The sequence below is a fragment of the Thermobia domestica genome, chromosome 11, assembly GCF_964235325.1.
Source record: "Thermobia domestica chromosome 11, izTheDome1.hap1.1, whole genome shotgun sequence".
NCBI lineage: Eukaryota > Metazoa > Arthropoda > Insecta > Zygentoma > Lepismatidae > Thermobia > Thermobia domestica.
Window position 1 is genome coordinate 219,348,678 of NC_137464.1, and position 21,647 is coordinate 219,370,324.

At 39.1% G+C, this 21,647-nt stretch overlaps 1 protein-coding gene across 12 annotated transcripts in view; it reads left to right on the forward strand.

The window, feature by feature from the left end:
• LOC145664751 (uncharacterized) overlaps positions 1-21,647 on the forward strand; it is a 248,516-nt gene that overhangs the window by 138,461 nt on the left and 88,408 nt on the right. Inside the window, exons 7-8 of one of the 12 annotated variants that reach the window (XM_081731655.1) lie at positions 9,438-10,093; positions 17,946-18,153. The exons of 7 other annotated variants lie outside the window; for them this stretch is intronic. In XM_081731655.1, the coding sequence (XP_081587781.1) occupies positions 9,438-10,093; positions 17,946-18,013 (724 nt within the window). In that variant the 3' untranslated portion in view covers positions 18,014-18,153. Of the gene's footprint in view, positions 1-9,437; positions 10,348-17,945; positions 18,974-21,647 lie in introns of those variants that run through there. 4 more of the 12 variants (XM_081731657.1, XM_081731659.1, XM_081731650.1 and 1 more) reach the window with 4 other exon arrangements.

Here is a 21,647-nt window from a genome sequence, read left to right on the forward strand (position 1 = left end):
GGAAACTATATTTGTCCTTTTCAAAGCAAAAACAATGTTTGCTGTTTTTAATTACATCTTTTAACAATTGTGAACATCTATCAATCGAGACAATTGTATTGATTTGTTTTTTAACTTTTTTTAAAATTTGCTCCAAGACTATTATGGTAATATGTGCATCACTGTGCGAAAGGGATAGTTCGATGGCTGTACAAGTCACAGCTAAATTAGGATTGCCATATTTTAAAATCATATAAGCGGGGGGTTCTAAACCGTAAGTACTGATGTGAACTTGTGTTACAAATACTGACCTGGGATCTTTTTTTTAAAGTTATTTCTTTGATGACACTTCCAATGTACTTTTCGGCTGCAGGGAAGCAAACTGGACCCACCTGATTTTCATATATGTTTTAAATTAGACCATGAGGAACATGAATCTGAAGGCTGTTTCTAATAATTTGCCAGGAGGTAATGTACCTAAAATGGAAGCCATATGGCCTCGCTGAACTGCTATGCTGATACGTTGTATCAGAAAATTAGTAGCTTGTTTGTCCCCAGTAACGTGTGCAATACGTTGGCCTACTTCTTTGATGAAATTTAGACCTTCGAGGCCCCAAGTGCCGCTCGATTCAATGGCCACAGTCACGAACATGTACCTATAAAGTAGTTCTTTTTATTTTCTTTTCTCACATTCTCTGTGGGCTGCAATAGCTTCTCGTGATTACGAAAGAGTAAGGTTGGTTGACGAGAAAGTGTCACAACAGGTGAAATCCCAGAGAATAATCTTTCCCCTCTTCCATAGTACCAGCGTCATGCCATCTGGTCTTTTGCCATCAGATCTGTTACATCCCGGAGGTTCACGAACAGATGGAACTTCCCCCGAAGTGAGTGCTTTCCAGATAATGTCATTCACATTCGAATGCCTCACATGTCTTCCGGCGCTACCTATACAAGACAAACCGTGTAAACCCTTCTGCTTGACTGATGCACCACGTTTAGAGCAGTTGTGTGATTCACAGATCTCTACTCCTAGGCGACGAGCAACTGCAATACGAAAACTTTCGTTTGGAAGGTACAGTCCTAGGGTGTGTGAAGGTAATGCCTGTAGTCAAGCACCTAAAATTGGAGATGAGGAGGCGAGAAGTCTGGCCTTGTCGTCTTGGTTGTCTGCTTCTTGTAGTATCACTGGTTGATGCAATTTGATGATCGGGTTGTCCCAAACTGATTGTGAACTTCTGTCAGTTATTTTAGGAAGACTTAAACTAACTAGTTTAGACCAGCCAGATATGCAGTCTTGGATATCCAGTTCTATGTGAGGCTTATTTTCTTGATTGAGGAGTATCTCAATGGTATGCCGGGATCCATAGGAGGACGCTAAATATGCAGGATACGCGAAATCGACAGCCCGACGAATACCAAGACCTCCAGAATCAACTGGAAGGGAGGTCTGTATCCATGCGTTATTATTTAGGTTACAATTGAGTAACGATTCTAGTCCACTTTTCAGAACAATGTCAAACTTCTCTAGCAAATCGACTTTACGCCAAGAAGGAGAACAGCGTAAAAAATAGATTAATCTTGGCATGAAGAACGACGCACGAAGAAGGTAAAAAGCTGAATGTGCTGAGACTAGGGCCAGACGTGACAAGAAAAAATCTAACTTTTTAGTTTTCTCGACTAACAAGTTACGTGTTGCCTCAGGTGAAAGAGCTGCACCAAGAAGAAAGGCTAAAGAGATTGTGATAAGTTGTATACCCGGTGCTGAATTTTTAAATTGTGAATATAACACTTCCATTTGATCTTGCAAAATTCCTAAAAAACCTACTTCGCACTTCATGAAATGTAAGTGTAGTCCTATGTCTGCTGCCATTGTTCGAATAGTGTGTAGCTCACTCACAACTGTCTCTGGATCTCCTGCTATAGTAAGTACCATATATTTAATTCTGTGTTGATTCTAGACATATGGACTACTATGGAAAATATGTTTGAGTAAATAGTTAGGATCCCTAAAAATATCTCATCACCTGAATATATCGTACTTCTCTTTCATTTAATCTATGTATTTGCAGATGAGTGACATGCAGTTGAGAATGGGTAGTGGTTCTTAGCAGATGATAGTTAATATATCTACTCCATAGTTATGAAGTGTTAATGGCGGATGCGGCTGTGTATCATAATACAAGAATAGTCGTTAATGCTTGTTCGTCAGGATACTGCAGTTACGGTGAAAGTACATATTTGAGGAAACACTGCAATATTTAAATACCTGGCGCCAATAGAGCCCAGTCTAGTGTGCATGTAACGTATTGCTTCCTTTGAGGACCTATCGCCTATGGCATATAAATAATTGTACAGCCTGATTGAGACATGTAGTAAGTGGCGTTATTGTAAAACGTACTTCGTTCCCGTCCATAATCCTGATGTTTTCTTGCATGTTACGTTGAATATCTGTAACATAACTGCCATTCCAGTTACAATCATCAGTATTCCATGTAGGCCATCTGGACGTTACCATTCACTTCCACATTGCACTCCATAGGTGTGATCCGGCAATGTGAAGGGGCGGCTACAACTTTTTGTGTTATTGGTGTTAATATCATTATTGTATGTTGTTATCTAGTTTTGTAGTATTATTTTTAAAAAAGTGAAACGTTGTTTTTAAAATATATATTGGCGTAATTACATTCAACTGCAAATTTAATATAATATTAAAATACAATATGATTAGCTCACTTCCGAGTATAGAAATTGGGAAACATGGTTTACCATTTGCGTAACTTATATATATTCATTATGTTACGTAAAAAAAAAAAAAAGAAAAAAAAAAGAAAAAAGAAAAGAAAAATCAATAATGCCATATGTGGAAAAATGTGATAGAAAAGTCAACAATATAGATATAATCGTTTGGGGAGAAGGGACCAAATAAGTAAGAAGAGGTGCAATTTTACATATACAGGGTGTTTCAAAAGAACACCGACAACGTTTGGAAGGTGATTGCTGACACCAAGATAAGACAAAAAGTATAGACCATCCTGGGTTCACAAATGCTTCCTTTCGGAGTTATAGGCTACCGAACATAGGCGCCGACTTTGGGGGGGCAGGACACTTTTGGCCCCCCCAATATTTAGAGGTGGGGTCCTCGCCCCTCCAATATAATCCGGCCGAGGAAGAATTAACAAAGAGGAGCAAGAATTTCTGTTGTAAACTTCGTTATTCCTTTAATTCAACATTAGGAATAGCCTTCTAGGAATGGGTACGAATCGAGCTAAAACTCGACTCGAATTCGAATCGAGTTCCGAGTCGAGTCAAACGTAATTTTCTCAAGTCGAGTTCCGAACCGAGTCGCTGTTTTTTAGGTCGAGTTTCAAGTTGAGTCGAGTTTGATAAATGGCTCGCTCGTTCAGCTCGTTTTAACTCGTTTTAAAATCATGGCATGATTAGACTGGAAAGCGAAAGCCATGAGAAATGTAAGCGATAAAGTGCAATACTTTTAGTATTGTTCACGACAGGGGACACTGCTTGTATCTCGTTTCGTCTCGATAACGAAACGGCAAAGGATTTTTATAACGAGGCCTCAAATGTCGTTAGCACCAATATAAGTATATACTTTAGTTCTTACCATCAAGGCTGAGACCTGCACGGTCGAATTTTTGAGCCCAAACAGAAGCTCAACTCGGGTAGTGATGTAAACTTGCTCGGCTCAGTTCAACGGAGCGAAATGCTCGAGCCGGCATGGTTGGGATGAGCCATCGATTCGCCCCAACTGAGCTATCAGCTCTGTTCGTCTCGGTTTGGGTGAGCCATCGGTTTAGATCGGCTCACCCAGGCCGACATCCCTAAGCCCGAGCCGAGCAATTTTGAACATGTTCGGCCAGCGCCCTATAACTTTTAACAATATTTGGCCTTAGCCAAATCCTTGCTTCTCCGGAACTCAAATCCAGAATCTCGTGAACGATGGCCATGCCTCCTAGACTTCATGACTACCGAGGTCGGCAGTCAATTAGTGTCTAGTATTCAGATAGAAACCACCTATCTTTCATGTTTATACACGGTGTTAATAATAATAATAATAAGTTGTAGTAACAGTAGTATCATTGATAATAATTACACTGTCTATGTAGCATAGTTGAAGAGAGTACTTGAAACTACATAAAATTTAGCTCCATTTGGCTCGTTCTGGCTCGACTCGACTCGAAACTCGACCTGAATTCGAGTCGAGTTAGAGGAAATTTTTCGAGCCGAGTTCTAGAGTCGAGCTTAAATGTGTGTGTTTCGAGTCGAGTCGAGTTTCAAAGAAAACTCGCTCGAAGTCGCTCGTGGTCATCCCTACAGCCTTCTTATTCGATAGAAAAGGCGGTTTTCCAACGTGTTGAATAGAGCACTGAAGCTTCAACCAACACTCTGTCAATACTGACCTGACAAGTGAAGATCAATGCAGTGTGAATTTTGCAGCGGAGTAGCGGATCGAGATTTGGGGGGGGGGCCTTCATCAAGCAGTTAATTGAAAACGGTTGAATAAGATGATGATATATTTATTCATTACTTGGACCCCCCAATATTTTCTTCAAGTCGGTGCCTATGCTACCGAAAACATGAAAAAATGAACTTTAAAGGTCCGTAGCCCCAAAACTATGGGACCTACTGTAGTCAGGTCAAGACTTTACTGAGGAACTATTATGTGCCCTATCCAAAAATGCGTGTTTCAGAATTCTGAGGTGCTTCCACAATAATTTTTATAGAGGGAGTTTGACTATGGGCCTATAATACGAAGTACTCTCCAACTACCTCTATGAAATTGGCGTGGAAGTACCGCAGGATTCTGAAACTTGGATATTTGGATAGAACACATACTAGTTCCTAAGCGAAGTCTTCACCCGACTACAGCAAGTCCCATAGTTTTGGAGCTATGGACCTTTAATATTCATTTTTTTTTATGTTTTCAGCAGCCTATAACTCCAAAAGGAAGCACTTGTGCACCCAGGATGGTCTATACTTTTTCTCTTATCTTGGTGTCAGGAATCACCTCCCAAACGTTGTCGGTGTTGATTTGAAACACATTGTATAGCTACATGTAGTTGATTTGGAAGGAATACAAATCTTGTTTACAAAATCAGTATCAACTAACATTTGAGGAGAATATATTTTTTTTATTTTTCTGTAGTTAAATTAGAAAAAATGTCCCTTTTTATTTTTTGTTGTTTAACGCCTCACGGTTATGCCTTGTAGGCTAAAAGGGACTGATGATTAAGGACAATGAATGATTGTGAAATTAAATTTTATGCTGTTTCACCGGGAATCAAACCAGAACAACGCTCACCAGCACTTGTTTTTAAATACAATCGCTCGTATTTGAATGTCTGATATGTAGAATCTCTATTATAAATAAATTTTCGTAGCTTTACGAAAACACATTTTGGTTTCAGATTTTTAGGTTGTTTTGCATTTTTGTTTACTTAAACAATGCATTGTCTACAGAAGGCATGCAGAAACACTTAGGTTTTAAGAACTGACTTGTGCTAATAATATTCTTGTGGCCTCGATGTGGAAACTAAACAAAATTGTTGGTTGAATATCTCTCGTTTATGGATATAAACTAAACAGGTATGAATTCTGAAGCGGTTGTGTTTGAATTGAACGATGGAAAATTGTGAGCAATTTAAATGTCAAGCTAAATAAGAGAGTAGAAAAAGAGATAGAGAAAAATGGAATTGGAAGCAGAGTTCAATAGTGTCCTCTCGTACAAGAAGTTGAAAGAATAGATAATATGAAATTAAGAGATACGCACTGTGTTATAATCCAAACTAGATCCACTCTGGAAACGATAGCGTCAGGCAGTTGAGAGGATTTTTTTGTTGTTTAACTAAGCCTTAATTTTCTTATGTCATGAATATAACTCGTTAGTTACTAAGAGAAAGCAAACGCCACGATACACGCAGAATTATGTTGTAAATTGTAATCCTGACACACACACACACACACACACACACACACACACATATATATATATATATATATATATATATATATATATATATATATATATATACAGATGGTGATCAGAAAAATGGAAACACCTGAACGAAATTGCAACTTACCAGATTAATATGGTGTCGGGCCACCTTTCGCCTTCAGAACAGCCTTGATGCGACGTAGGATGGAGGCATAGAGGTCGTGAATGGTAGCAAGTGGAATTTTACACCATTCCTCGTGCAGGGCATCGGCCAGTTCTGTGAGAGAGGATGGAGGTGCAAATCAACGCCGGAGTCGTGTTTCCAAGACGGGCGAAAGATGTTCAATTATGTTGAGATCTGGAGATTGGGCGGGCCAGGGGAGGTGTTGAACTTCATCCCGATGTTCCTCAAACCACACTGCAACAACGCCTGCTGTGTGAATGGGTGCATTATCATCCTGGAAGATGGCGTCATTGTCCGGGAACAACATCCGGACCATAGGATGCAAGTGGTCTCCTAAAATTGCGACATAATCGTTGGCAGTGATTCGTGCGCTAAGTGTGTCCACAGGACCCAATGAAAACCATGATATGGCGGCCCACAGCATCACCGAGCCGCCGCCATGTTTCACAGTTGGGCGGAGACACTGCAGATCATAAGCTTCTTTGGGCGTTCTCCACACATAAGCACGGCCCATGGTTGGGAATAGGGTGGAGGATGACTCATCCGACCATATCACACATTTCCAGTCCTCAACGGTTCAAGTTGCATGGTCGAGGCACCATTTGTGGCGTGCGAAAGCGTTGTGGTCCCTGATGAGCGGTTTGACCCGTGCAACACGACCCCGTAAGTTCATGTCATGTAATTCGCGGCGGACTGTGATTGTAGAAACAGGGTGGGGGAGGTGCTGATTGAGTTCCTCCGTCACTTGCTCCGCACTGGCACGACGGTTCTGCGTGACAATGCGCTTTAATACCCGGCGTGACCTATCACTCATGATTTTCTTCCGCCCACTGTTCCGCTTCCCCGATGTGGTTTTCCCGTATGTTGTGTAGACCGTCATTACCTTCGGCACTGTCCCACGCGACGCACCTAACACAGTAGCCACTGCCGTCACACTCACTCCACATAACCGCGCACCAACAATTTGCCCTCTTTGAAAATCTGAGGTGTCTCCCATTTTACACTACCCCCGTCTGCTGAAGCAACTGGACACTGCTGTTCCACTGCGCCTGACGTAGTATGGAGACCGACCTAACAGACCACCACCAGCGGTCCGGCGCTGCGGGCGCCACGACACCACTGCCAAACCATACATCTGACGTGTTGCCAACTACAGGTGTTTCCATTATTCTGATCACCATCTGTATATATATATATAAAATTTGGGTTTCTTTGCAGCAGCGCGGCTACATAAGACGTAGCCTTACAGTGTAAGGTTAAATCCGAACCACCATAATTCGTTCAAATTTTATTGCTATTCCACCGCTAATCGAATCCGGGACTACAAGCACAAATGGCGCACATGCTAACTCGTAGGGGACTGGGAAGAGAGGATAGAAAACACAATGTGAAATTAGAAAATATTCGCGAGTATGATGTGGATGGGGTTATAATTGAGTTTATGGAATAGTACCAGACGCTACCCAAAACATCAGAGAATTTTTGTTACCTGTCAAACCACTAGCAGTACATTCCGCTGCTAGATGTCTCGAGGTAAATGTAATTGTTCCCCAACCTCCCTACTAGCCTGGCTTAGCCTTGTGCGAACTTCTTCTGTTCTCTGGCGATCTTCTACCTGTCCCCGAAGATCAAACTCGCGTTGAAAGGGCGACGTTTTGACTCCATTGAGAGCATCCAACTGGAATCGCAACAGGTTCTGAACACCCTTCACCCTGCGGAGTTCCAGGGGTGTTTCCAAAGTAGGAATAACGCTGGGATCGTTACATACATGTTAAAGGGGACTCCGGTATTTTGGGTAGCACCTCGTATTATATCCGCTGAATAATTATGTATATAATAAGCAGTAGTCGCCATGAATGAAGACCGATCGCCGCGCAAATAGGAACGTAAGTGCACTGATTGTGATGTCGTCGGATTTGATGTAGGCTAAGAAATCAACATTGAAGGACTTGTATATTTTCTTATACGTGCGTGATTATCAAACAAAATATCTTAGGACCAGAGAAAAAACTATATATACAAAGTGTCTCACATAAAACCGGTACGCCTCACTGAGGAGATTCAAGTAACACTTCATCAGTAACAGTGAACTAACAGTGAATAGATAACTACCTGTTAATAAGAGATGCTCGGAGTAAGTGGCCATGGCCATCCAGGCATCGCTGACCTCGTTTGATGACGTTACCAGCAACACACTGTAATTCTGTTAGCGCTATGTTAATTTCTCAAGTGATGTTCTAGTAATGTGCAGAATATACGGGTTGTCCTGCGATCAGTATCTGCAATTCTGCGAGTTTACATAACCTGGCAAGTGAAACCAGGCCTCATCTGACATGAAGTAAAGCAAAGGGTCCACGTAAACTTTAGCAATTGATGTTAACAGCCAGTTACAATAGTGCTCTTTTTTTTTTTTTTTTTTTCTCCAGATCCTCGCGTTTCAACCCTTGCACCACACTCACACAATAGGCTTTTAATCTTCTATCCTTTAGAACACGGTGACACGATGTACGAACTACACCAACGTGCTGCAATAACCTCTTTACCGAGTATCGTAATGTCCGTGCAAATTCTGTGTATAGTTTCAGAGGTCCTCACTGTCGGTCGCTTATTCTTGAAATGATTTTAAATACTATCTCTGAATGCTAATGAAGATAACTTTCGAGTAGCGAAATAGCTACAGAATTTAAGATGCGTACTTTTCAAAACCAACATGAATTTCTCAATAGATCTTTAAAAACTTTCTATCGCTCTTTTTAGACCAGGAAGTAAATTAACAAATATATATTAATGGAAATACTGAATTGCAGTTTGCAATCTTAACGTGCACTCAAGATTCTTTGATAAAATTTTGATCAACCAAAAATCTTCGTAACCTTAACTTTGACGCTACACCAAAATGAAATATCTTTTAACATGCTATCCATCAAGTGTGTTGTTAATAAACTGATTATACAATATTTTACAACGATATAACAAACATAATTAACAACATCGACTTACAATACCAACATTCGTTTATGACATACAAATAAACAAAAATAGAAATGAAATTAATAATAATAAAAGTAAAATTTAAATCTTTTCATGAAATTATGATCTTTGATAAAATTAAAACCTGGAGACTGTGGATTCACAATATGTACAAATAAACTCCTACACGTTACATAATTATCATCATTCCATTACACGCTCCGAGCGCGAATCAAATGATATACTCAGTTATTTTTATATTCGTTCCACTGGGGTAAACAGCTATGCATTTATATGTACACTAAAAATGTGATTATGGTATTTCTTCTAATACGCGCTTTGTTTTTTTTTTAGAGTTGAATGTAACAAGGAAACATTGCTCATCGGTGTTTGTAGTGGAAGCGAAGATAAACGTGGTTTGAAGGAGAAAAGTGGAGAAGACGAACCAAAGAATAATAAAAGGCGATTTGAGTGTCAAATATGTTTTAAAGATTTCACGAAACGTGCTACTTTGAATCATCATTTGAAGAGACATTCAAACCCCGATGCCAGAGAATGGAGTTGTGTAGTTTGTGACCAACTATTTAAAAGTAGAAATGGAATTTGTATGCATCTTCAGAATCTTCATAACATAAAGAAAGATTATATGAACTATATAATTCAGAGTTGCAATATTTGCGGGAAGAAGCTGCTAAGTTCTAAGTTAAAAGCACATCGGCTCACGCATGGGTATTCTTGTCCTATATGTAATGAAGTATTCGATAAAGTACGTTCTAAATTGACGCATATATACAATACTCATCGCGGCCAAACGCTTTATCCGTGCAATATATGTGGGAAACTTATCAAGAAATATATGTTATCACAGCATATTCAAACTCACAAAAAATCAACACAATGTGAAGTTTGTGGCGCAAAGCTCTCGACACCAGATACTCTTAAACTTCATTTGACAACTCATACTGGTGAGCAACCATTTATGTGTGGTGTGTGTGGTCGAAGATTTGCACGTAAGTACAATTTGCATACACATTTGAAACTTCATGCAGGAGAGCGCAACATTGTGTGTGATTTATGTGGTAAAAGATTTTCTCAAAAGTGGAATTTACGAACACATATGAGGTCATGTATGAACAATTCTTCAGCAACAGTAACAGCTTAGTATCCTTGATTGAAGAAGGACGTTCGAACAGTTCTGCAAGTCGTCCCTAATTTATAGATTTAAAAGGAAATGCAAAATAAAGTTTCTTTTCTTTTTGTATTATTGGTGTTAGGATCATTATTGTATTTTCTAATCTTCTGTTATTGTCTTTAAAAGTGAATCAAGTTTCTAAGAAAGATATTAATGTAATTTCTTTCACCTGCAAAACTAATAACCTACTATATGATTCACTTCCGCTAAATTTAAAAGTTGAAAAACATGCTGTATCATGTGTGGACTTACGTTTCTTGAGTACGTTACATAAAAGAAGAAATCAATAATGGTATATGTGGAAAAAAGGGATAGAATTGTCAGCAACATAATCGTTTGGGGAGAACGGACCGAATGAGTAGAGATTCAATAGTAACGTTTATACGTACAATGAACAGGACAGTGTACTATGTATTTACCATTTGTACCAATTTATTCACATTTTCCTTTCATATTTTCCCACTATTATTTAGTGCGCGTTATGCAACCACACATGGCACGTATAAAACTGTTCGTCATTTTGTGCTTGTGCGAGATATCGACTTAAACGCATTATTGCTAGCAGTTGGGACAGCTATTGATCCGTATCCTTTTCGACCCATCTTTCTTGACAGATTATCCGGGAATCCCTACGCTCCTTTGTGGAATCCCTTGTGCACGAATTGCACGATCTCGACCTAAGCATTTTTGAATACAGCAGCTTCGGTGTCTTTGACGTAACCATGCCGCATTAGCTCTATCATTCACCATAGTCGAGCTATAGAGCTTTGAATGTCATTTTCCCACGCTTTCGGCACCATGTAGCTCCGAAATTATGTACGTTGGACAAAAGTTTATGTGAACTTTTTTTCTTGTTTCCGTGTCAGGAGTCATCCCTTAAATTTTGTAACATAGTCACGCGGTCACCCTGTATATATAATATGGAACGTATAAAAATAGCGTTTAATACGCACATCACAAATAGATTTTTGTTGTTGTTTGTTTACTTATGTTTACTTAAGTTTAGCTTCCCTGTGCAGGAGCGAGGCTGCATGAGATGTAGGCCTATAGTTTAAGGTTAAATCCGAACCACTGTAATCTGTTCAAATTTTACAGCTATCCCACCGCGAATCGAACCCGGAACTACATGCATCAAAAGCGCACGCGCTAACTCGTAGAGGAGTGGGAAGGAAAAGTAGGAAGAACAAATTAGGGAATGTAACGTGAACTGATCCTCAACATCACTTGAGTCATCACTTGTACTTTTGAGTGTTATGTGTTAATAATTTGGCTCAAGAATGACATCTCTAGCACATTCCTTGTGTTAATCGTTTTCGTGACGCTTCTCAGCTTGACGAATATTATCAGTCCACTTAGCCACACTTATTGAATTTATTGCTTCGTGCGTCTTGGGTTAACCGCTCACATCTGACATTTTAAACGAGTTATTCCTTTGTGCCACATATCCCGTCATCTGTGACCATATCAAGTCTATAGTTATATTGGCAATGGTACGGTGGAAACAAATAATGGTGTGGGCACATTGAACAGCTCTTATGTCTAAGTCCTATTGTACTTTTTATGGCCTATAGAATTCGGCACGATTCAGTATGTAAGGAGTTTGGAACATGTTGGACATTTAACACAAAGGATTTTTTTTAAATCATCCATTACAATAACAGTGTTTGAGCTCAGGTATGGCAAGAATTTGTCTAGAAATCATCCTTAAATGGCTGGGATTTCATGTCATTATAATAGTCATCTGATGACTTGCACTTCCAAATAAATACAAGTTCACTCTCTGGAATGAACCCAGTTTTCGCTGAATTTGCGTCACAGACAATTATGCGCCGTCCCTTCCCTATTGGAACGCCAAAGCCTTTTTGGTTGTTTCCTCCTCTTGTCGCTAAACTACCATCCTGATATTCAGCTCTAGTTTTGGTTAACCCACGTCTCATCAAGGTAGTATATTGCAAGGATCCGTACACTCATATGTACTATAAGCCACATGTTTTTACTATAAATAGGTGTTCTCACGATTTGTAAACAAATAGTGCAGACAACGGAAGGAAACTACACTTTCAGGAAGAGACGAAGAGGACACGGGGAATCACGAAGAAATCCGAACAACCTCTACACAGGTTCTACCTCAAAATAATCCACTGTACTAAGGCTTATGGACCACCCTGTAGAATTATAAGAGAAAATAAATACGATTCTAAAATTGAATATTCTTAAAAATAAACAAGTTGGTCAGAACACAAAATTACCACTAGTACACACAACAATAAACAACAAGGTAAGGTGAATTATAGGAGGTTGATTAAGATTAATAAGGTATTATACGTATATATATATATATATATATATATATATATATATATATAGGATGTTTCAAAACAACATCGATAAAGTTTTGGGAGTGATTCCTGACACCAAGATAAGACAAGAAGTATAGACCAACCTGGGTACACAAATGCTTCCCTTCGAAGTTATAGGCTGCCAGAAACATGAATAAATGAACTGTAAAGGTTCATAGCTCCGAAGCTATGGGAGCTATCATAGTCGGGTCAAGATTTCACTTATGAACTAATATGTACCCTATCCAAAATTGCATGTTTCGGAATCCTAAGGTACTTACACAACAATTTTATGCAGAGGGAGTTTGGCTACGGGCATATAACTTGAGGTACTCAATAACTACCTCTATAAAAATTGTTGCGGAACTACCGCAGGATTCTGAAACATGCATTTTTGGATAGGACACATTAGTTTCTAAGTAAAGTCTTGACCCGACTACGGTGAGTCCCATAGTTTTGGAGGTATGGACCTTTAAATTCCATTTTTTCATGTTTTCGGCAGCCTATATCTCCGAAAGGAAGCATTTGTGCACCCGGGTTGGTCTATACTTTTTGTCTTACTTCGGCGTCAGGAATCACCTTCCAAACGTTGTTGGTGTTGTTTTCAAACACCCTATAGATATGGGAGGAAGGAGATAATTTTTTAATATAACGTTGTGAGCCTATATAAACAGTATTTGCATGCCATAGAAAGTAATAAAATGAATCGAAACCGCGCCATATCTAGCGAGGAATATGCAAAATTTCTTCTGTCTGTTGCAGCAAAGAAAAAAATGGCAATAACCCACGTTAATATTCTGAAACTTTGAACCACCTTTGATTCTAATTTGATATTGTACCTTAAATCACAGTAATGAGGAAATTTTCCTGGACTGTCGGTAACTTCTCAGACATGTATCGAACCACTATTGCAACTACACTTTCTCTTCTCCCGTATCTTAAATGACAGTAAAATATTCAAGAATCAAGAATCAACATCCTTCTGTTATTATTTTGCGTTAAATAACAAGGACATGTGCCATATTTCCAGATTCACAAATACTGTAGTTTAAAGACATTAAAAGTGGTTAAATTTCTGTTTTATTGTTCGTACTTTTAAAATTCTGCTCAAATGCAATCCAGTAATTCTTCCAATGTACTAACTATCAAGGCTTTTACGGATAATGACGTTCCAAATTTCAATTTCTACATTTGTTTCACTCCTAAAACAGACAGTAATTCCACTTTCGCATGATAACATCAACTCTTGGGTCTTCGTGTATTCAAGTGCTAAGAGCAGTCCATATCTCCTCTCGCTGTGAGTACATGTCCTCTCGCAGGTATGTTTCTTGCCATTTTCACCTCTCCATCGGTCAAAGAGAGCAATGTATCATGTCATCTGAACCAAAATTCTCCCTCTCTTAGAGGTATGCACGGGCCGGAATTTTTAGCCCAGCCCGGCTCGTGAATTTGCAATGTGAGGCCTGACCCGAGTCCAAAATATCTTTTAGCCTTTAGGCCCGAGCTCGTGTGATAATCAAATGAGTCCGAAATAAGCCCGAATTACAGAAACTTAATAATTAACGCAAAATTATATTTTTATTTACAGCAATTAGAGGTTTAATTTTGGTTAAAGTTCTCCAGAAAGAGTGGTCCTTTAAATATCGTTGTACAGTATTTTTACAGAATTAGGCCCGAGAAATGTGGTCGTATCTCTAAAAATTTACGGCCCGAGCGCGACCCGGGCCCAAAGTGATATATTCTTTGTAGGCCCGAGCCCGTGCAGACCTCTGGTCACCGAAGATGATAAGCCTGCCTTCTTCTAATTGGTCATTGGGAGGGCGCTCTGCACTATGCTCCTCCCATCACGCTCTCGAAATATTCCAAAGGCATCGTTCACTCTGTGAATTAAGACTGTATCGGAAAGAGCTCAAACTCTCCATACGTGTGTTGTATAAATGCTAATGAATGACTAAGTAATATAGTTTTTCTAAATAACAATTGTTTCCTTTCTTCCGTCTTTTATGCTGTATATGTTAACTACGCCGTGCTAGGTAATGTGTACTCTCCATTGTTTTTATTATGTTGTTTTACATAGAAAGTTTTTTTTTTTTTTTTTTGGGGGGGGATACGTAGTCCATGAAGTGGGGAACCATTCGATAGTGCATGAGCTCGGGAGCCAGGGAACTCGCGGGCATCGACAATGCATTATAAATGTAGGTACTGAGTAAAAGGACGATGTCTTTCTGACAAAGCCAGTTAAAGTTAATACCTCATAAATTTCGAGACGAGACTTTTTTCCACCCACTATTTAACAACTAGTTTACGTAGCAAACAATCGAATAAAACAAATGTCGCGTGAAATGGGAGACTTCGGTGGCCAATCCAATTAAGAAGGGTCCCGAGTTCGAAACGAAGCAATTTTCGGGACGAGACGAGACAAATGTTCAAGTGACAATGTTCAGGATTTGGAAACCTTTCCAGGGCAAGCTGAATAAGTCATACAAGCAATAGGGATCATAAAAAGAGCCATAGGGACGATTTATGGCCTCTTCTCACATGCATGAAGCTTGGGGACATTTTTCTTTTTCCATAGGAGCCATCCAAGGGCGGAAAAAATCAAGTTTCAACCACAAAAGACCTTCAATAGGTCATTGCAGCCTGCAAACAAACCTGCTGGAACATGCCGCCTAACTACCAATATTCCACAGGCCCTCTACACACCGCAGGGATCTAATAATGACAAGGAAATCCACTGCAAAACCCATTAGCGGCATCCTCTTATCACTTCTTCCTCCACTATTACCAAGCATTCACATGGATGGCCACTGTGGCTATGATTGCATCAGTAATGTCGTTCCGAAGTATTATTTTTCTCAAAAGTGATTTCCAATGCATCGGGTCATCGAGGATACTTCTGTTGTGAGAAATTACTGTCTCTCATCTTCTATACACCGGTAGAAAACTGAAGTCACAATCCACGCGAACAGCAATTTCGCTGAACGATCGACTAACCGGCCCCTCGCACTCTATGACGTTGGAAGACATTGAATGCCCAATAGTCGTTCGATCGTATGGTAGACTGTGATCCGAACACAATAGATATACACACACAAGCACACTTACGTTTTTCGACAATGTTCCAACTTGGAGTATTGATCTGTTTAAAGGTATTTTAATCTGTTTCACGTAAGCTGATAGGAAAAAGAAGAGTTTTGTCCCCCCACCACGCTCAAGAACAGGTGAATATTTGTGTTCGGTCTTCCACCATCAGCTCCCGCACATGGAGGTATAGACTGTATCCAAATATGTCTAAATAATAAATTACAACTTTCATAATAATACTACGTATTTTAAAACAATTACTTTGCCTGTATTAGTGAGGTAAGTAACGCGTGTCATTCTAATAGAAATTTTATTGAACAGCTGTACTGTTTATTTTTCTTCTTTTTGGCAGTCGGGGCTGTGACATAATATTGGAATGGCAAGGGATGCCAGGGTTGGTAATTGAATGGATATTCACTTATTGATACAAGAATTTCATAATATAAAACCGAAAATAAAATCTTTGTTTTACGTTCCACAGTTTTGCCGGCTAGGCTAAAGGAGACGGTGATGAGAAATGAATGAAATGATGGAATGAAGGAAGTGGGAGGAAACGATAGAACCCCGAGAAAACCCCTTTAAACGGTGTAAAATCGAAAACCAAGCATAATGTGTATGGGTAAATTATAAGAGCATTAAGATAATAACCAGAACCTGAAATGCTTAAAAAAAAAACCTCGTTTCCTCTTTTATTAACAAATGTTCTAACATTAAAAAGAACAAGGAGAAACTAGTATATATATATATATATATATACTGATAATAGTGTTCCAATAATAATCTTGTTTGCTGAGCCTCTTTTAAAGAAGAGAGGAATATGACTCTATGTTGTCTTAGAAATATTATCGGTCTCCATTAATAGGAACAATCATTTGGAGTAATTAACTTGCAAGAGAGAGACGGTTATGGCGTGCAGAATATAAAATGAAATGAAATCTTTGAGTTTTACATCCCACGGTTATGCCGGCTAGGCTAAAGGAGACAGTGATGATGAGAATGAAAGAAATGGTGGAATGAAGAAAGTGGGAGGAAAAGGAAGTCCCCGACGAAACCTACGCACGTGGTGTTTGCCCACCTGGCGCGAGCTGGGATCGAACCAGGGACTCATGTACCACAGGTGAAGGCTCTACCACTGAGCCACCGCGGCCCCAGGCGTGCATTACAATCTAATGTTGTAACAAGAGTTGATTATTGTATAAGAAAGAAAGAGTAACGATAAATGCGAGTTCATTCAATTATAAAAAAAATAACAAACGCTTTGGCTTAAAGAGCTCAAAGGCTCATCGTAGCAGAAACAAATACTTCCATTAGATTTTAACATGTGAAAAGTCAATGTACCGTGTTTGTTATCATCCATCCTGCTTTATATTGCCTGGAAGCCTTCTTCTTCGCCCAGCTAATAGTCTCCTTCTCCTAGGCTTTTTGAATAGAGTTAATGACTTGATGCGTATTTCCCATAAAAAAAATGTCATGTTTATCTTATACGTATTAACTTTATTATTTCTATAATACTCGTTGACCTGTAGTTGTTGTAAAATAAAAGCTTGTATAGCGTTTTAATTCACCTGAATGTATGCCTCTTTTGTTCCAAATATTTTTGCCAACATTTTATTTTCGAAAACTTGCAGTTCCCGTTCTTGTATTTGCGTTAGGGATCAACTTCCACATTCATACAAAATTGGACAGTTTAAGCTCTTATTGATTTTAATGTTTTCAATATTAGCTAAGACAATAAAATGTTTTACAGTAGGGTAAACTTTAATACATAAATAATATGCGATACTTTTCTACAAGACAAAAATTAAAAACAGTAATTGTTTCTTACTCGAGGTTGATAGCTAAAAGAAACATCAGTGCTTTCTCAACATCAGATGCGAGTGAATTGACTTACGAATTTAGACTTTACACGATTCTGTTTATTAGAAAAGCTTCCCTCCCTGTGAAGGTCAACGAATTGTTTTCCCCTTCTGCAGTGGTAAGTGGTTGGGGGTAGGGGAGTTTCCTATCAGGTTGCCTGGAACAGACTTTAGGAAACATTCAGACCAAGAGTGTGATTCGCCATTAAAATATGATTTTGATAAGGACTTCGTTGGAATCGGACAGTGTATACGGGAAGTCCTTAAATCTCTTTCCACAGTGTATATCTCTAGCTTTAGGTGTATACATATATTCAAAATATGATTAGGTATATGTATAATGTATGTTTGTTCTAATTTTTCTTTATTTTTATTTATTTATTTATTTTAGAGCCGAGTGTCAAATGGAAATTGTGCCCATCGGTACTTCTATCACAAGTGAGGACAAACGTGTTATGAAGGTAAAAAGTGAAGAAGATAAGGCAAACCATAATAAAAGGCGATTTCAATGTCAAATATGTTTTGCAGATTATTCAAAACGTGCTACTTTGAATCGTCATTTGAAGATGCATGCGAACCCAGATGGCGAAGAGTGGAGCTGTGCAATTTGTGACCGACTATTTATGAGCAGAAGTGGACTTTGTTTTCATCTTCAGACTATTCATAAGATAAACAAAGGTTATATGAATTATATAGTTGTAAGCTGCAACATATGCAACAAGAAAGTATTGAATCTTCAATTGAAAGCACATAAGATGAAACATGGATATCCCTGTCCCATATGCAATAAAGTATTCAATAGCTCAAAATCCAAAATCAGTCATGTGGGGAGTACTCATCGAGGTCAAATACCTGTTCCTTGTAACTTTTGTGGGAAGCTTATCAAGAAACGTAGATTACCAGAACATATAAAAACCACTCACATGGAATCAACACAATGTGATGTTTGTGGCGCAAAGCTCTCGACTTCAAGTCTTCTTAAACTTCATATGACAACTCATACAGGAGAGCAGCCATTTGTGTGTGATGTATGTGGTCGAAGGTTTGCACGTAAGTACAATTTGAATACACATTTGAAACTTCATGCCGGAGAGTATAATATTGTGTGTGATATATGTGGGAAAAAATTTGCCCAAAAGTGGAATTTACGTACACATATGCAGTCGTGTATGAAGAACTGTTGTACAACAGTTACATCTTAGTGTCTGTGATTGGAGTAGGAGGTCTAAATATTTTTATGACCGTTCCTAATTTACAGATTGTAACAGGATATCCAAAATAAACTTTCTTTTCTTTTTTGTATTATTAGTATCAAGATTATTATTGTATGATTCAATCTTGTAGTATTGTTTTTAAAAAGTGAATCAATTAAAATAAAGATATTCATGTAATTTCTTTCAACTGCAAAATTAATACTATATCATTCATTCACCTTTGAATTTAAAAGTTGGGAAATTTGTTGTGTCGTGTTGAACTTATGCACCTTCAGTATATAGAACCTATAGAAATATGTGTTAAGCGCAAATCATAAATTTACTTTTTGTTTCTTTGTTTACGTAAGTTTTGCTTCCCTCGATAGCAGCGCGGCTACATGAGACGTGGGCCTACAGTTTAGTGTTAAATCCGAATCACCGAAATCGTTGAAATTTTAGTGGTATCCCACCGTGAATTGAACCTAGGACTACACTCAACAAAGATGCACGCACTGATTCGTTGAGCAGTTGGGAGACAGAAAACCCAATTTAATACGAATTATACAGGGTCCATTATAAAAGTAATGCGCATTTTCTGGGAAAAATAGATCGAACTTGTATAAATGCTTAAAATTCTTCAAAATACTCCTGCAACAATACACTTGCGGAGACGTGTGTTCCGCACCTAAAAGTCGTCGACGTAAATGTTTGTCAGGAACGTTGTAATATGTTTTTGGATGTTTTCCATGGTCTCCCAATGCTTTCCTTTGAGGTCTCTCTTCAGTCGAAAAAAAAAAAAAGAAGTAGCACGGAGCCAAGTCGGAACTGTAAAAGGTGACGAGGGACCACCGTTTGTTGCTGCGAGTCAGGAATTTGGTAACGATGAAGGACATGTGGCTGAGCGCATTCGCAGATCCTCGGCTACTATCCTATTTATCGCAAATGTGGACATGTGTATGGTGTCAGCAATTTGCTGGATGCTCAATCGACAGTCGGAACGGCCCCCCTTGAACGCCTTGTGCCAGATTGTGACCTTGAAATATAGTCGCTTTTGTAGGCCTCTTGAAGCATCTGGAATGATTCGGTGGCATTCTTTCCAAGCTTCACGCAAAACTTGATGGCGTATCGTTGTTCAAGCGAACGCTCCATCGGGCCGTGTTGCAAAGTCGGAAACAGGACTTCACGCGGAGGCTCGTCTTTACGCCCACGCTGCTCTGAGCAAACTAGCAACCGGCTGTATTGGAAGGGCAGACCCACCACATTGCGCGACCGGTTTTACCGCGTTGGCGTGGATACTCGCGTCACAATAAAATCGTGCATTTTTTCATAGAACCTGTATATTATATGTTGTGACGAATATGACTTATAATCACTAACATGAGAAATTTATTTACGAGAACCTGAATTTAACATAATGTAGTAGAGTAGTAAAGGTAATAAAGTCTAAAAGATACAAAATGAAGATATTATAAAAAGGAGGAACAGATTAAATATACGAGCCACGTTCGAAAAGTAACCTCCAATTGGACACTGTGCGTGAAGTAGTGAACGCAGCGCTACCATCTTTGCACAGACGTGCGCGGTAGATAAATCTGCATCCAGCCGTGGTAGAGTGAAGGTTATCTGATAACTAGTTCCACTTTTGTAGCGTCTCAAAATGTGTGCTGCAATATAAAACCCCGCCAATTGCGAGGTGCGACCTGTTGTACGTTTTCTTACTGCAAAAACAATATTCGACAGCAGCTATTCATCGGGAACTTTGTGCCGTTTATGGAGCATGTGTGATGAGTGAAGGAGTTATTCGTGAAAGGATTCTTTCATTTAAAAGTGGACGCACAAACATTCGTGACGAAGGGAGGAGTGGCAGGCCATCAGTGGCCACTGATGAACTCGTTCAGAAAATTGATGGGAAAGTTCGTGAAAATCGAACAGCCCAGATTTGGCACCCAGCGATTATCATCTTTTCACACATATGAAGAAGTGTCTTGGTTCTCATCGCTCTGCTGATAATGATGACCTGAAGGATGCGGTCACAAAGTTGTTTAAGGCACAGGCAGGGGATTTTTATGTTGATGGAATTTTTAAGCTAGTGCAGTGATATGATAAGTACTTGAATGTTTATGGAAACGATGTTGAAATATAGAGTAAAAATGTAGTTTTCAGATGTATATAATAAATTATTTTTATTTGCTTTGGTGTTTCTATTTTAACCAATCGGAGGTTACTTTCCGAACGGCCCTCGTATTTACATGTAACGAAGTCATCTCACCATTATGACACAATATACATCAAAGAAAAAGATGCAAATGTTAGTATGATCACAAGTCTACATTCCAAGTTACGAATCTAGTCTAAAATACAAGTATGTCTAGAGACCTATGCATACGTTAATGACTAAACAAGGAAGTTGCTTCCTTTGCATTACTTTTCTAACTCTATACCAAATACTAAGAAATAATATGAACAAACAGAAATAAGGAATTCGAACTCTACTAGAGCCGGTCTATTTCAAGCATGCCCTCGGAAAATATGCAAAACAGACTTCGGCCTCACCCCCGCCAGCCTCTGACGTGAAAAACCCTCCCTTTGTTTAAGAAGAAGTGAATGACTTCCGCTGTATTGCCAATTTTTCATTCAGTCGTTTGGTCATTACGAGTGAAGATCGTAAGCTACTTAGTGTGGCTAACAAGACAAAGAACAGCGAAGTCCGTGAAATAATTCATTGTGGCAACGCTTCCGCATCCAACAATTCAAAGAACTCAGCCGCAGCAACTTGTCCCTCCTCTTTGGAGGGAAGTACGGGAAACACATATCGACAACAGCACCAGAAGGGGTACACTTGGAATAAATAGGCTCTACCCGTACTACGCCAGCAGCTAACTACCTAAATAAAACCAAAA